The sequence below is a fragment of the Furipterus horrens genome, unplaced genomic scaffold, assembly GCF_987537825.1.
Source record: "Furipterus horrens unplaced genomic scaffold, mFurHor1.1.pri manual_scaffold_11, whole genome shotgun sequence".
NCBI lineage: Eukaryota > Metazoa > Chordata > Mammalia > Chiroptera > Furipteridae > Furipterus > Furipterus horrens.
In genome coordinates this window covers 97,655,728-97,668,691 of record NW_028327181.1, presented here as the reverse complement: position 1 = coordinate 97,668,691, position 12,964 = coordinate 97,655,728, and the positions used below count along the sequence as shown (strand labels likewise).

Below are 12,964 nucleotides of genomic sequence, written 5' to 3'. Positions count from 1 at the left end.
GACCACGACCAGCGACTGGGGTGGCGCCCGACCCGCAGTGACCTGCGGTGAACACGGGCCATGGGGTTAGCCTCGTTCCTGCATTCGTTCAGTTCATCAGCACTTTGTTGTGGGCTCCCTGTGCACCAGGCCCTGCTAGAAATGTGTGGTACTGGCGTGAGTGTGGGGGGACACAGTTGTCGTGGTGGAGACTGCTCGAAAGCAGAGTGCAGGCTCGGCGAGGGAGCAGTGAGGGCGAGCGGACCGGTACCGGACCGGGGCACGTCATACTAGCAGACACCCAGGGAGTCAGGAGGGAAGGAAGGGGCCTCTCTGGGCCCTCTGTCTGTCCCCTGGCGTGCCTTGCCCACCTTCGAGAAGCGTGTTTGCAGGGGACGGGACGTCAGCTCTCTGAGGGACCTCATGTCCTGCCCAGGGGCTCAGACACTGTGGCCGAGTCTACAGTGTCCCCCCAGCCTGCAGTGCAGCCTTCCCTGTGGTCCCCGAGGGGGACTGCAGGGCGCCCGAGGGTGGAGGGCTGCCCTGGGCCCCTCGCCTGTGTGTGCTGCTGTGCAGTGAAGTCAAACTGTCTGGCGGATGGGACGCCGGGCATAGCCGCGGGGAGGATGCGGGCTAGGGGTGCACTTTCTCCGGGACAGAGGCCTGGAGGCGTCCGTGGTGGTCATGTGCTCCGGGAGCCCTCCATTCCGGCCACCGCGTGGGTGGCTCTGGTTCCGTGGGCAGGCTGGCCTTGCTTTCTGCTTGGCCACTGTGACTGAGCAAGGCTGGTGCGGACGGTGGCATCTGCGAGGCTGATGTTGGTGAGGGTGGCACTTGGGGGGATAGCGCTGGGACGCCAACAAACAGGAGCAGGGGGGGAAGCGAAGGGTGACCCCGGCGGTGGGTTTCCAGTCAGGCCTTGCGAGGCTCAGCCCTCTCTGTGGCCGCCCTGCGGCTGTGATGATGTGAACTCCCTGCGAGGCACGCCCCCCTTAGCTGGCTCCTTTCTGGGGCTGCCACGCAGCCAGATAAGCATCCCACAGCCCCGGTCCCGCGAGCCACAGACGGCGATCCGATCCCGTCATCCTTGGCAAGCCCTGGGTTGGGGACAGAATGTGTCCCTTGGAGCAGATGTCCGCAGACGGCGCTGGCTCGGGCTGTGGGTTGCAGCCTCCGCGAAGGCATCAGCAGAACAAGGTCACCCTTTCCTTTTCTCCCTGCTCTAGGATGCCCCCCCCCCCGCCCCGAATCCTGAGAAAAAGTCCCAGCAGGCGCCTGTGACAAAGGAGGGGACAGGTCCCCAACACAGGCACCCCCATCAGAGACCAGGGCCAGCTGCCACCGGCCTATGGGTGGCAAATGGGCCAGGGCTCAAAATGGGTCCCTGGAGAGAGCAATTGTCAGGCGGGCCGCCACCCCCAGAATCGCCTCACTGAGGGGACAGGGCTGCTCACCCAGGGCAGGCACTTCCTGGCGGCCCTGAGCCCAAGACTCTCAGGCCTGGGGGTGGCGCCTGAGCTCACGGCACAGTGCGGTTCTTCCAGCCCAGCCCAGTCTTCCTTCTTCCCTAACACAGCAGCTTGCTGAGCTGATTCCCGTCCCATACAGTGCACCCCCTTAGAGGGTACAGTCCACTCGGCATCGCATGACCGTCCCCTCTGTCTGGCTCCAGCACGTTTTCATCATCCCAAAAGGAATCCCACGTGCACTAAGCCACCACTTTCCCCCTCCCCGGCCCCTGGCCATGCACTGACCTGCCCTCTGTCTCTGGATGTGCCTGTTCTGGACATTTCGTAGCAATGGAATCACATAGCTCGCAGCGTTTCATGGCTGGCTTCTCTCACTTCACATGACGTTTTCAAGGGGCACCCACAGCATGGCACGTGCCAGCACTCGCTGCTTTTTATGGCTGAGTCATAGTCCGCCGTACGGATCTGCCACATTTTGTTTATCCGTTCACCCGCTGCTATTTCCTGAGTAGCCTCTTTGTGCCACTCCCTGGGCTAGGGGTTGGGGTGTCACTGAGCCAGCCTCGGGAGCTTGCAGGGTAGGATGGGGAGAAGGCGGGTCAGGAACCGTGTGGCCTGTTCTCCCAGGCGGGCAGCGCAGGTGTGGCAGGTGGCAGGCCACGGGCAGCAGGGCCAGAACCAAGGGCCCCGTCCCTCGCTGAGAAGCCTAGACGAGGTGCAGAGAAGCTCAGCACCTGCTTTGACTGGGAGGACCGTGTCACTTACAGTCCAGACGGCAGCCTTTCTGAGGATCGCCTGGGTTCTCTCAGCAAACAGGCGGGATGCCCCAAGAATCGAAAGCAGGGTCTCCAACAGGCATGCGCACACACGTTTGTAGCAGCATTATTCACAGCAGCCCAAAGGTGAAGCCAGCTCAGGTGTCCAGCAGCAGATGATGGATGAACTAAATGTGGTCTGTCCATGCGGTGGAATATTAGGCAGCCTTCAAAAGGAAGGAAATCCTGACCCCAGCTACCACATGGGTGGACCTTGAAAACAAGAGCTAAGTGAGGTAAATGAGATGTGGAAGGACACGTGTGTATGATTCCATTTATACAAGGTACTGACAGTAACCAAATTCAGGGACAGAAAGTAGAGGTGTTAGTGTTTCGTGGGACCAAAGGTTCAGTCTGGGCCCATGACAAACTCAGGAGCTGCTGATGGTGACGGTTACGCGAGTGTGAGTGTGTTTAAGGCCACTGGGCCATGCCTTCAAAAGGGTCAAGGTGGCACATGTTATGTTACGTGTATTTTACCACAAGTTTTTAAAAGTCGCGTGTGGCTGCCACATTGGACGGCGAGGCAGGGGCTCTTGCGTCACAGAGGAGATGCTGTCGGCGGTGCTGAGTGGCCGCCCGTCCCTGCCAGCTGGAGTGCCCGGGGGCCCTGCGACCCCGAGCTGGTGGCTTTCTACGGGAAGAAGTGTTCGCAGAACGTGTCTTCGGGAATCTGCCTGCTGGGCCTCTGCTTTCTCACCCGAAGCTTGCCCGGGGCCAGGCTTGTGGCGCTGCCCTGGGCCCACCCAGGGCTCCCAGAGGAGGCAGGGGTGGACCCCACCTGGCGGGAGGAGGGGGGCCTTTTGGTGCTTCTGTTATTGCTTCTCAAGCAGGACCCTGGTGGGCAGGATGTTTGCTTTGGTTCAGGTTTCTGCTGGGCATGTGGTGCCTGCGGCAGGTTCCGCAGCTGGAGCAGCTCCTCCTGGGGACGGGCAGGGAGGCGAGGGGGCTTCGGGGTCTCCCCGCAGTCCTGCTGGGGAGGGGGTGATGGATGGAGGGACATGTGGGGGTGGGGCAGAGAACGGCTCTAGACCCGCGCAGACAGATGGAAGCAATTTTCAGTCACGTGGGCAGGGCGGAGCTGTGCCCCATAAGACGGCGGCCGTGTCTGTCTCCAGGAAGCAGCCCCAAAGCCGCATGTGGGCCCAGATCAGCCCTTGTCTTTGTTTATGGAGAGAAGCAGGGCTGGGGAGGGGGTTTCTGAGGAGGGGGTGGAGGCAAAGGCCTGCCGGGCCGGGTCGCGCAGGGAGGAGGCCCCACCGGCGAGTGGCGATCCTCTGTGGTCCCCCTGCTGGTCCTCTGCCTTTCCCTGGCGTGGGGGTGGGCAGTGTGGACCCCGAGGGCTCCCTGACGTTTTTCTGTGCATTAAGTCCTTTTCTTGGTCCCTCAGTTCTCTGGAGTAGGAATCCCTGTAACACCGGGCTGTGAGGGACCGGCCTGGCTGCTGGAACGGGCCGGCCAGTGGCCCTGTCCCCTTCGCCTGTCACCCCAGGCCTGCGCAGACCTGGGTGGGGGGCGCGGGTGCCGGCCCTGACCCCAGCTCCCGGTGGCGGCTGGGGAGTCCCTGGGCCCTCCGTGGGGACGGAAGGGGGTGGAGTTGGCTCTTTCCCCAGGAAGTGGAAATGGGGTTTACTGAAAACCTGGCACTGACCTCTGGCCTGTCCCCTCGTGTCCTGGGCTTCCTGGGGCCCCGGCAGGAGTGGGTGGTCCGGAGAGCAGGGTTGGGGGCTGCTTGCCCCCCCACCCCCGGCAGAGGGCCACCAGGGCTGATGCCCACAGAACCAACCAGCCCTTCCCCGAGGGCGTCAGGACACGCTGCGTGGTCATCTCGAGTGCAGGGTGCAGCTGGAGAGAGCTGGACCCTCCCTGGGACGTAGGACAGAGCTGGGAGTTCTCGGCAGGCAGGGAGCGCTCACCTCAGGTCCCCAGGGGCCCCTTCTGGGCACCCCCAGCCTCTGACCTGGGCGTGAGGTGTCAAGGGCCACCAGGGGAGGGGCTGTGGGAAGCCCCGACCTGACCTACAGACGGGGAAGCCTAAAGGTTTGAGAAGCTCAGCCCTGCCTGTCTGCCCGTCCGCTGACCTGAAAGCAGAACCTTGCCCTGGCCTGTGGGGTGGGGCCGGCAGAGAAAGTGGCCGCCTGGACCCAGTTGATGGGGGGTGGGGGGACGGGGCTATGCCTGTGAGTGGTTCACCCCAGAACGGCTCTGCCGGGGGAGCATGTCGGTGGGTACCTGGGACTAAACGCACCTCGCCCAGGAATGGCAGGACAGACAAGTGTGGGTCCCTTCCCTCCATTTTCACAAGGCTATCCTCTCCGTCCTGGCCTGAGCTGTGTGACCTGTGGGGTCTCTGAGGCCACTGAGGGAGCTGGGTACCCGGGCCACTGCCCCCCGTGAGCAGTACTCCAGGGCGAAGCTCAGGTGATGGGGAGGTAGGGGACAGCCCCGGAGACAGTCTGAGAGGCTGGGGTGGTGCTCTGTGGGCCAGACTGCGTGGCAGGGGACTTCAGCTCCAGGTGTCCTCAGGGATCCCTGGGGCAGCCGTGCCCGTTTCCCCACCTGATAAGTGGGGTGATGGTTGGAGCCGCCCGAGGATGCAGGTCCTTGGCGGGCGCCTGTGAATGACGCCTGTCACCCCGACACCTCTGCTCTCCTCTCTGCAGCCCCCGAGGCAGCTCCCGGCGGCGCTGGTGACATGGCCGACACCCCCAGAGACTCCGGGCTCAAGCAGACACCCTCCCCGCGAAATGAAAAGGCCCCCGCAGACTTCGGCTACGTGGGGATCGACTCCATTCTGGAGCAGATGCGCAGGAAGGCCATGAAGCAGGGCTTCGAGTTCAACATCATGGTTGTTGGTGAGTCGCACCGCCCGGGGGCCGCTCAGCCGAGCCGGGACCGCCTCTGGGGGACCCAGTCACACCCTGGGCCCAGTCTCCTCTCCTGTAACAGCGGGTGACAGGCCTGGCCTGCAGGTGGCATTATGCATTCATCCGCGTGCCTGCCCGAGGGTCCCGGCTCCTCAGTGGGCTTGTGGCCCTGCCCTCCATCCAGAGCTCCCGGGATTGCTCAGGAAGGGCAGTGCTGGCCGGGCAGGCGCCCGCTCAGCCACGGCTCTCTGGCCAGGGGCCGTCCCCTTGCAGCGTCTGCTGAAGTGTCCCCCTTGCTGCCACTGGAGCCCTGACCTTCTAGTCCTGTGCGGCGCTGACCCCACACCCAGCAGGTCTGGCTGGAGGCTTCCTGGCAACCCCAGGAGAGCAGGGAGGTTGTGGGTACTCAAGTGATGATGGTGGTGGTGGTAAAAGTAACAGTGGGATAAACTGAAAAGTCCTAGTGGCGTCTCCCAGGCGTCAGGGGCTGTGGCTGGAACCTTTGACGTAGGTCCTGGCCTGAGCTTGGCCAGGACACAAGCAGGTGGGCAGAGGGCGGGGGGCGGGGCAGGGCCGGTCCCAGGCTGCTAAGTAGTGGGGCCAGGTTTCCCGACACCCGCCTCCTATCTCTCAGGAGCCCACACTTTCCCTTGAAAGCTTATCAAAGTTGGGAAGTCAGTCCAATGTCATTTTTAAAAACCTCCTGGTGAGCGTGGCCTCAGGCACCTCAGCGCAGGGAGGGGTGGAATAGTGGGGCTTCGAGTCTGGGTGCGTGTGTACGCGGGCACAGTGCATGTGTGTGGGCATGTGTGCGCAGTGCATGCGTGTGGGCATGTGTGCACAGTGTGTAGGCATATGTGCGCATGCATGTGGGGGCATGTGTGAGCAGTGCATGCGTGTGTGTGGGCGTGTGTGCGGAGCCCAGTATGCACAACAGCTAAGAAAGGAGCTGCACCTGAGGGGCCAGCCCCCCATTGGCGCATCGGCCCCTGTCAGGGGGAGCCCTGTGACCTGCCCAGGGTGGTTGGGCCCCTGTGGTCAGAGACACGGGGTCCAGCCGTGTGCTGTGGGAGCTGGACGGCTGCCCAGCTCTCCCTGACCCAGAGCCCCGCCGCTGAGCGGTGCCGGGGGGTGGTGCCCGGACATGACTGAGTCGCAGGGCCCCACCGACCCCCACCCATGGCCCACTCTCTCCCCAGGGCAGAGCGGCTTGGGGAAGTCCACCTTGATCAACACGCTCTTCAAATCCAAAATCAGCCGCAAGTCCGTGCAGCAGCCCGCCGCGGAGGAGCGCATCCCCAAGACCATCGAGATCAAGTCCATCACGCACGGTGAGCGCCGGCCGGGGCCGCTGCGCCGGGACCCCGGCCCCTGAGCTGCAGGCCTACGGCAGCACCGCCGGGCATGCCAGCTGTGGGTCGTGGGTGAGGCCCAGCTCTCTGGGACCCCCAAGCTCACAGGGACAACTGAGTTTCCACCAGAAACCGTGGGCGGGGCTGCCCAGTGGGATTTCTGCTGGTGGAGACTTGTGTTCCTGGCGCAACCTGGGGTGTCTCTGCTGTTCACCCTGGGGCACCCCAAGTGGGCCTCATTGGGGCAGGGCTCACCAGGTAGCCGGGGTGCAGCCCACTGGGTGTGTCAGGGTCCTGGGCCTGCCCCTGAGCTCAGTGGGTGCCTGTGATCCCTGCAGACATCGAGGAGAAGGGCGTCCGCATGAAGCTGACGGTCATCGACACACCAGGCTTTGGGGACCACATCAACAATGAGAACTGGTGAGGGCCCCGGCGCCCCATGGATGGGGGTGCCGCTCCTTTGGGCGGAAGAGCACTAACGGGGTGCTGCTAAACCCTGAGGGGTCCCAGGTTCTGGACCAAAGCAGAATCACCCTGGGAATCTTATCCTTCCCCCACCCACCTCTGAGGTCAAGGTCTAAGATGAGGCCGTGGTCCCTGCTCAGAAAGTCACACGCCCCAGCACGTGCGCTGGAAGCCTGGGCAGAGATCTGGGAATGATGACGTGGGTGGGGGACTGGGGAGCGGCCCCGGCTAACTGGCCTCCCCCACAGCTGGCAGCCCATCATGAAGTTCATCAACGACCAGTACGAGAAGTACCTGCAGGAGGAGGTCAACATCAACAGGAAGAAGCGGATCCCCGACACGCGCGTCCACTGCTGCCTGTACTTCATCCCAGCCACCGGACACTCGTACGTGCGCACGTGTGGCCTCATGCGGGGGTGGGGTGGGGGACAGAGACCCTGCGTGTGACCCCGACTACCCTGGGTGTGGAGAGCTGAGCTCCATCTGGGCCTGAGGCGGGTGACCCCCAACCCTTGTTCTTTCCCGTCCCCGTTCCTCTGGCCACACTCTCACCCGCGTCGCTCCGTTCCAGCCTCAGACCCCTGGACATCGAGTTCATGAAGCGTCTAAGCAAAGTGGTCAACATTGTTCCTGTCATCGCCAAGGCTGACACGCTGACCCTGGAGGAGAGGGTCTACTTCAAACAGCGGGTAGGGCTCTGCCGCCACCCGGCCCCCCAGCCCCCGCCCCTCGGCTGAGCAGGGCCAGCGAGGGGCCCTCAGACACAACACGCCAGGTTTTTATTAGATGGAAGAGAGAGTTGGGAAGGGCTGTTTCCGCACCGGGGACAGGTGGCCGCCTCTTCCTTCTCTGCTGCGGTCCCAATGCCAGCTGTGTGCGGAGGGGTGTCTGGGTTGGAGGGCCACCCTGGGCCACCTCTTCCTAACAGGGCCACCTGGGTGTGAGAGAGGAGGCCCTTGCCCCTCATTCCCCGTGCCTGCGATTTTCCCAGCATGCTTAGGGGAGGACAGGCCCCTTGCAGTGGGTGTGTCGGGGGAGGAAAAAGGAATCGGAAGGCCCACGCTGCACAGGGGCACGGGTCTGTGTGCTCAGGGCAGAAATGATGGCTGTGTGCGGGGATGTAGCAATTGAACATCTGTGTTGGGCACCTGTCGGCGCAAAGGGAGGTGACAGTGGAACACAGCAGGCATGCACTGGGCTGCAGGAGGGACCCATGCAGGCACATGGGACTGCCATGACAGGGGTGCTCGGTAGATATCAAGGCGGGCTGGCTCGGCAACCGGGGGGTGATGAGCTGGAGCGGGAAGACTGGGAGACACTGGGTACAGCCACCCAGGTCCCTCGGCAGCTGCAGGTCTCCCGGCAGCCAGGTCTGCAGCTGCCCCTCCTCCGCTCAAGGCACAAGAGCTGGAGCACATCAAGGCCACCAGCTCCCCAGAGCCCGCCCGTGACCCCGAGCCTGGGGCCACCAACACTGTGGAGCTCACAGAAAGGGCAGACACCCTGGGGCAGGTCCAGCTGGTCGCAGAGCAGTGCCCACACCTCTCCCCTCTGGGTCCCCAGATCACCGCCGACCTGCTGTCCAACGGCATCGACGTGTACCCCCAGAAGGAGTTTGACGAGGACGCTGAGGACCGGCTGGTGAATGAGAAGTTCCGAGTGAGTGACTCACCCTGGACCCCGGCCCTGCTGGAGGGTGTGGGTGGGGTCTTCCGGCCCTGTCCAGGGGTCTGGAGTCATGAGCGTGGGGTGGGAGCCCAGGTGTCCACAGTGGGTCTCGGTTTTGGGGCCCCAAGCTCAGCCTGCCCCCCCCCCGCAGGAGATGATCCCGTTCGCCGTGGTGGGCAGCGACCACGAGTACCAAGTGAACGGGAAGAGGATCCTCGGCAGGAAAACCAAATGGGGCACCATAGAAGGTAACCGTCCTGCCGGCGTCCGGGGCCACCGCCCAGATCGGCAAAACAGAGCCACCTCGGCCCTGCCTGGAGCTGGGCGCTGTCGGAACCTCGTCCCTTGCTCTGCCCCCCACCCAGCCACCAGGAGGGGCCCCTGGGGAAACAAGAGCCATTAGCGTGTGGAGCACTGGGTCTGCCGCAGGCGGGGAGACTTTCACGGGGAGGACGACATGGGCACTGCGAAGCTCTGGGTCCGGCAGCTGTGTGACCCTGGACAAACTGAACCACCTCTCTGGGCCTAGGAAAGGGCTGGGCTGGAGCTCTGTCCAGCTCAGAAAATTCCCAGGACCTCCACATTTTAGTGTCTTGGGGCTGTTGTAACAAATCAGCACAGACTGGGTGGCTGACAATAGAAATTTATTCTCTCACAGTTTGGGGGCCGGAAGTCCAAAATCAAGGTGTCGGCAGGGTCAGTTCCTTCTGGAGGCTTGAGGGAGAGTTTTTGAGGCCTCTCCTGGCGGCTGCAGCCCTCCCTGGTGTCCATGGCTTGCAGATGCATCCCTCCACTCTGCTCAGCCTTCTGTGTGTCTTCCCCTCTTCTTATTAAAGACATTAGTCATTGGCTTTAGGGCCCACCTTTCTTTTTCCAAATAACTCCCCATTCACAAGTCCTGAGGGCTGGGAGCTGGGCATAGTTTTAGGGACACAGTTCCACCTGCTGCAGGTGGTAACACTCTAGGTGGGGTGAACTGAGCATTTCCTTTCTTCTCCTCTTTGTTCCTCCCTTTATAGAATGGAGAGGGGAAAAGACAGGTTAAAATGGGCCACTTTACTCTCTGTTTCTTGGCTGAAAGGCCTGGTAGAGAAGGGAGCAGAGTGCTTTGCGCCCGCTGCAGCCCCAGCTCTTTGAAATCGGGTGAGTGCCTTGGTCCCCCAGGGCCTCAGTTTTCAGCATCCATAAAGTGGGTGCAGTGTCTCCAGATTTCGGTAAAATGAGAATGTCCAAAGACTGCTGGAGCTTGTGGGCCAGGATGCTCGAAGAAGCTGCCGATAAGGACCCCTGCTCCAGGCTGAGCCGGCCCCGGGCTGGCTGGCTGGCTGGTCTCACATTAGACCCTGGGGGGCTCCCTGAGCTGTGCCGGTCCCTCCTTGCAGGGGCAGAGAACCTGCCCAGGCTCTGGAATCCGCGGGCCCACCTGATCTGGGCTCGCGCCTGGAGGGGGCGACCTTTCTCAGGTGCCCGCGCAGGGGCTGGTGGTGGGGTGCAGGCTGGTGGGGTGCAGGCTGGGTGCCTTTCTTCCCTTGCCCCCTCGTCCAGGGACCCTGAGGGCCGCCCACCTCCCTGCCCACTTCGGCAGCCTCAATCCGGCCTCCCTCCTCTTTCATCTCCGGCCTCCCTGGAATCTTGCTGTTCAGGAACCTTTTTACGAAGGCGTGTCTTGGAGTGGGGAGACCTCCGGGGTATGGAGGGGCGGTGGGGACCTGGGCGGGGCGGTGGTTGACGGGCCTCTGCTGCCCCTGGTGGCCAACGGGGCCAGCCGCAGCCAGTCACGGAAACGGGGAAATCGTTGGGAAGGGCCCGGTGCCGACCCCATTAAGTGTGACCCGTGGAACTGTAAGGATGGTGGCAAGGGGGCAGTTCCTACATCCCAGCAGCCTTTTATGGGGACCCCGGAGAAAACCTGCCCCGCCTTAGGATGTGCGCTCTGTGCGCGCCCTTGGCAAGCGCACTATTCGGGGCTTCTGCCGCATTCTTGTGCCCCTTACCCGCCTTGGAAGGCGCCTGAAGCGTTTCCACGAGGAAGGTGAGGGTGAGGAAGCTCACATGCAGCTCCTTCCATCCTCGTGTCCCTGAGAATGGGGTGACCGTTATTACCCCCATTTTCCAGGAGAGGAAACTGAGGATCAGAGAGGCCAGGAAGCACCAGTCCCTTACTGTGTGTGGCTCTCTTTCTCGCTGCCTCTTGGCCTGCTTACGGTGCCATCTGCCCGCTTTTCCAGAACTTTCTGGAGAGCGGGAGCTGAGTCAGTGCTGGCACCAGAGATTCCGCCGCCGTGCCCGGGGCCTGCGCAGTGCACAGGGCTCACCTGTGGAGCGGGGGCTCCCCCCTCCCCTGCCCACCTGCTGGACCTCTCCTTGGCACCAGAGCTGCTGGGGCTGGGAAGTGGAAGGGCCGGGGGAGGGTCCCCGAGCAACCTTACAGCCCCTTCTCCCTCTCCTCAGTTGAGAACACCACACACTGTGAGTTTGCCTACCTTCGGGACCTCCTCATCAGGTGAGAGCGGGGCCGTGCAGGGGTGCTGGGGGCGTGGGGGGGGGGGCGGGACCGCAGTCCTATGTCTGCCTGCCCTGCCTGGGGCGGACCTGCCTTCTTGGCAGTAAAGCAAGAAGTGAAGATCCTTTTCCACCACCTGAGCCACCTGGGTGGGGAGGGCTGAGTGCGGATCCGGGGTGAGCCGTTAGATCCAGGGCCCCAGGAGTCTCAAGTGCCAGCACTCGGGGTTCCCCAGCTCCCATCCCACCCTTTGACCTGGCCGAGTGTTCCACTTGGTCTCCTTGAGCCCTGACAAGGAGTAGCCCCTCCTCAACCCATTTGAGAGGGTTCCGGGGGGGGGGGGAGGGGGCTCCCGCTTCTCAGCCAGCAGGCAGGTGGATGTTCAGGACGAAGTCAGGAGGAGGGACGAGGCGTCTCGGGGCCTCCAGGTTGGGAACATGTGTTGGAGAGCCTGGCTGAGGAAGACACCCACCGCAGGCCCTTGCAACCCCCTTTCCACATCTGTCCTGCTCTGTCCTGCTGAACGGCAGAGGAGGGAGTCTGAGCCCAGCACCAGCAGGGTTGACCAGCACTCCCCCCGGGGCCGTGATCGCCCACTGCCCCTTACCTGCCAGCACCCCCAGCAGCCAGCCTGGCGCTTCTCGGCTGGAGGAAGGACACTGCACCCAGCCCCCATCCCTGGACTGGCCACAGGCTTGACACAGAAAGGGGGGCACGTTAGAACACAGGTGTCCTGGGAGGGGTTGGAGCTGCCATAGAGACCAGGCCTGGTTGCACTTGGGCCTGAATCACCCACGGGGGAAGCGCAGCAGCGGGAGCCCAGTGTCAGCTCACGCGCTGCCCCCTCGCGCCCTCCCTGTGCCCCCAGGACGCACATGCAGAACATCAAAGACATCACCAGCAGCATCCACTTCGAAGCTTACCGCGTGAAACGGCTGCACGAGAACAACATGGCCAACGGCGTGGAGGACAAGGAGCAGGGGGCCCAGGAGATGTAGGCCCGCCCCCAGGCTCTTCCGTCCCCCCAGCCCGCCCACTCGCCCCATTTTCTTTCATACCATTTTCTCCGTCCGTCACTGTTCTCCGCCTCTTACCACACCACCGAGGACGAGATCACGCGTCCCCCGAGTGTGATTGTTACTGGCTGGGCCTGGGGTCCGGGAAAGGCTGGGCCGCGCTGAACCCACGCCCACCCTGACCCCAGGCCCGGCTCTGGGGAGCTGGAGGAGCAGCCTCGTGCCCTTGGCACCCCCCACACCCCCTCGCAGTCAGCCCCTGGTGCAGGCGGGGTTGTGCCCAGGCGGGATGGAGCCCCTTCCTGTCTCCACCTCCGTACACAGCGTGGGTCATAACTCAGAGAGCCCCCCTTATCCCCCGCAAGGGGAGAGCAGTTAATTCCATGAGATGTAAGTTGCCAATCACTTAGACATGGGGAGGCCCATGGGTGGGCGCCCGCCCGTCCACCCACCTGCGAGCTCATCCTGGAGCAGAAAGTGCCTTTATCTCAGCCGTCCACTAGAGCCCAGACTCCCAGCTGTCCCCTCAGTTGGGAAATGGGGGCAGATTGGAGGCAGGGAGGTGTGTCTTCATCTCCCTGTCATTCCCTGGCAGTGGGGTTTGATTGAGGATTCAAAGGAAGAAAAGAGATGCACCCCCACCCCTACCCCCTGAGTTTTGGGAAGGTCCAAGCAAGTGAGTCTGGTAGGGGAGTTGAGTAAGGTGGTTGGGGGGGGGGGGCTGTGTGGGCCGTGGCTCAGATGTTCAGAGTGGTCCGAGGGGCCTTGGTGCCTGCCCTGCCCTCTGCAGCTGAGCGTGTGTTTGTGTGTTTGTCTGACTGGACATCCCT

The 12,964-nt window shown here is 63.0% G+C and overlaps 1 protein-coding gene across 6 annotated transcripts in view; it reads left to right on the top strand.

Moving 5' to 3' along the window:
• SEPTIN9 (septin 9) overlaps positions 1–12,338 on the top strand; it is a 133,397-nt gene extending 121,059 nt beyond the window's left edge. For all 6 annotated transcript variants that reach the window (XM_090292879.1, XM_090292881.1, XM_090292880.1 and 3 more), the window contains 9 exons: positions 4,927–5,118; positions 6,330–6,461; positions 6,821–6,902; positions 7,196–7,333; positions 7,519–7,636; positions 8,511–8,606; positions 8,767–8,863; positions 11,067–11,118; positions 11,987–12,338. In XM_090292879.1, the coding sequence (XP_090149005.1) occupies positions 4,927–5,118; positions 6,330–6,461; positions 6,821–6,902; positions 7,196–7,333; positions 7,519–7,636; positions 8,511–8,606; positions 8,767–8,863; positions 11,067–11,118; positions 11,987–12,116 (1,037 nt within the window). In that variant the 3' untranslated portion in view covers positions 12,117–12,338. The remainder of the gene's footprint in view (positions 1–4,926; positions 5,119–6,329; positions 6,462–6,820; positions 6,903–7,195; positions 7,334–7,518; positions 7,637–8,510; positions 8,607–8,766; positions 8,864–11,066; positions 11,119–11,986) is intronic.
• Positions 12,339–12,964: the final 626 nt, after the last annotated feature.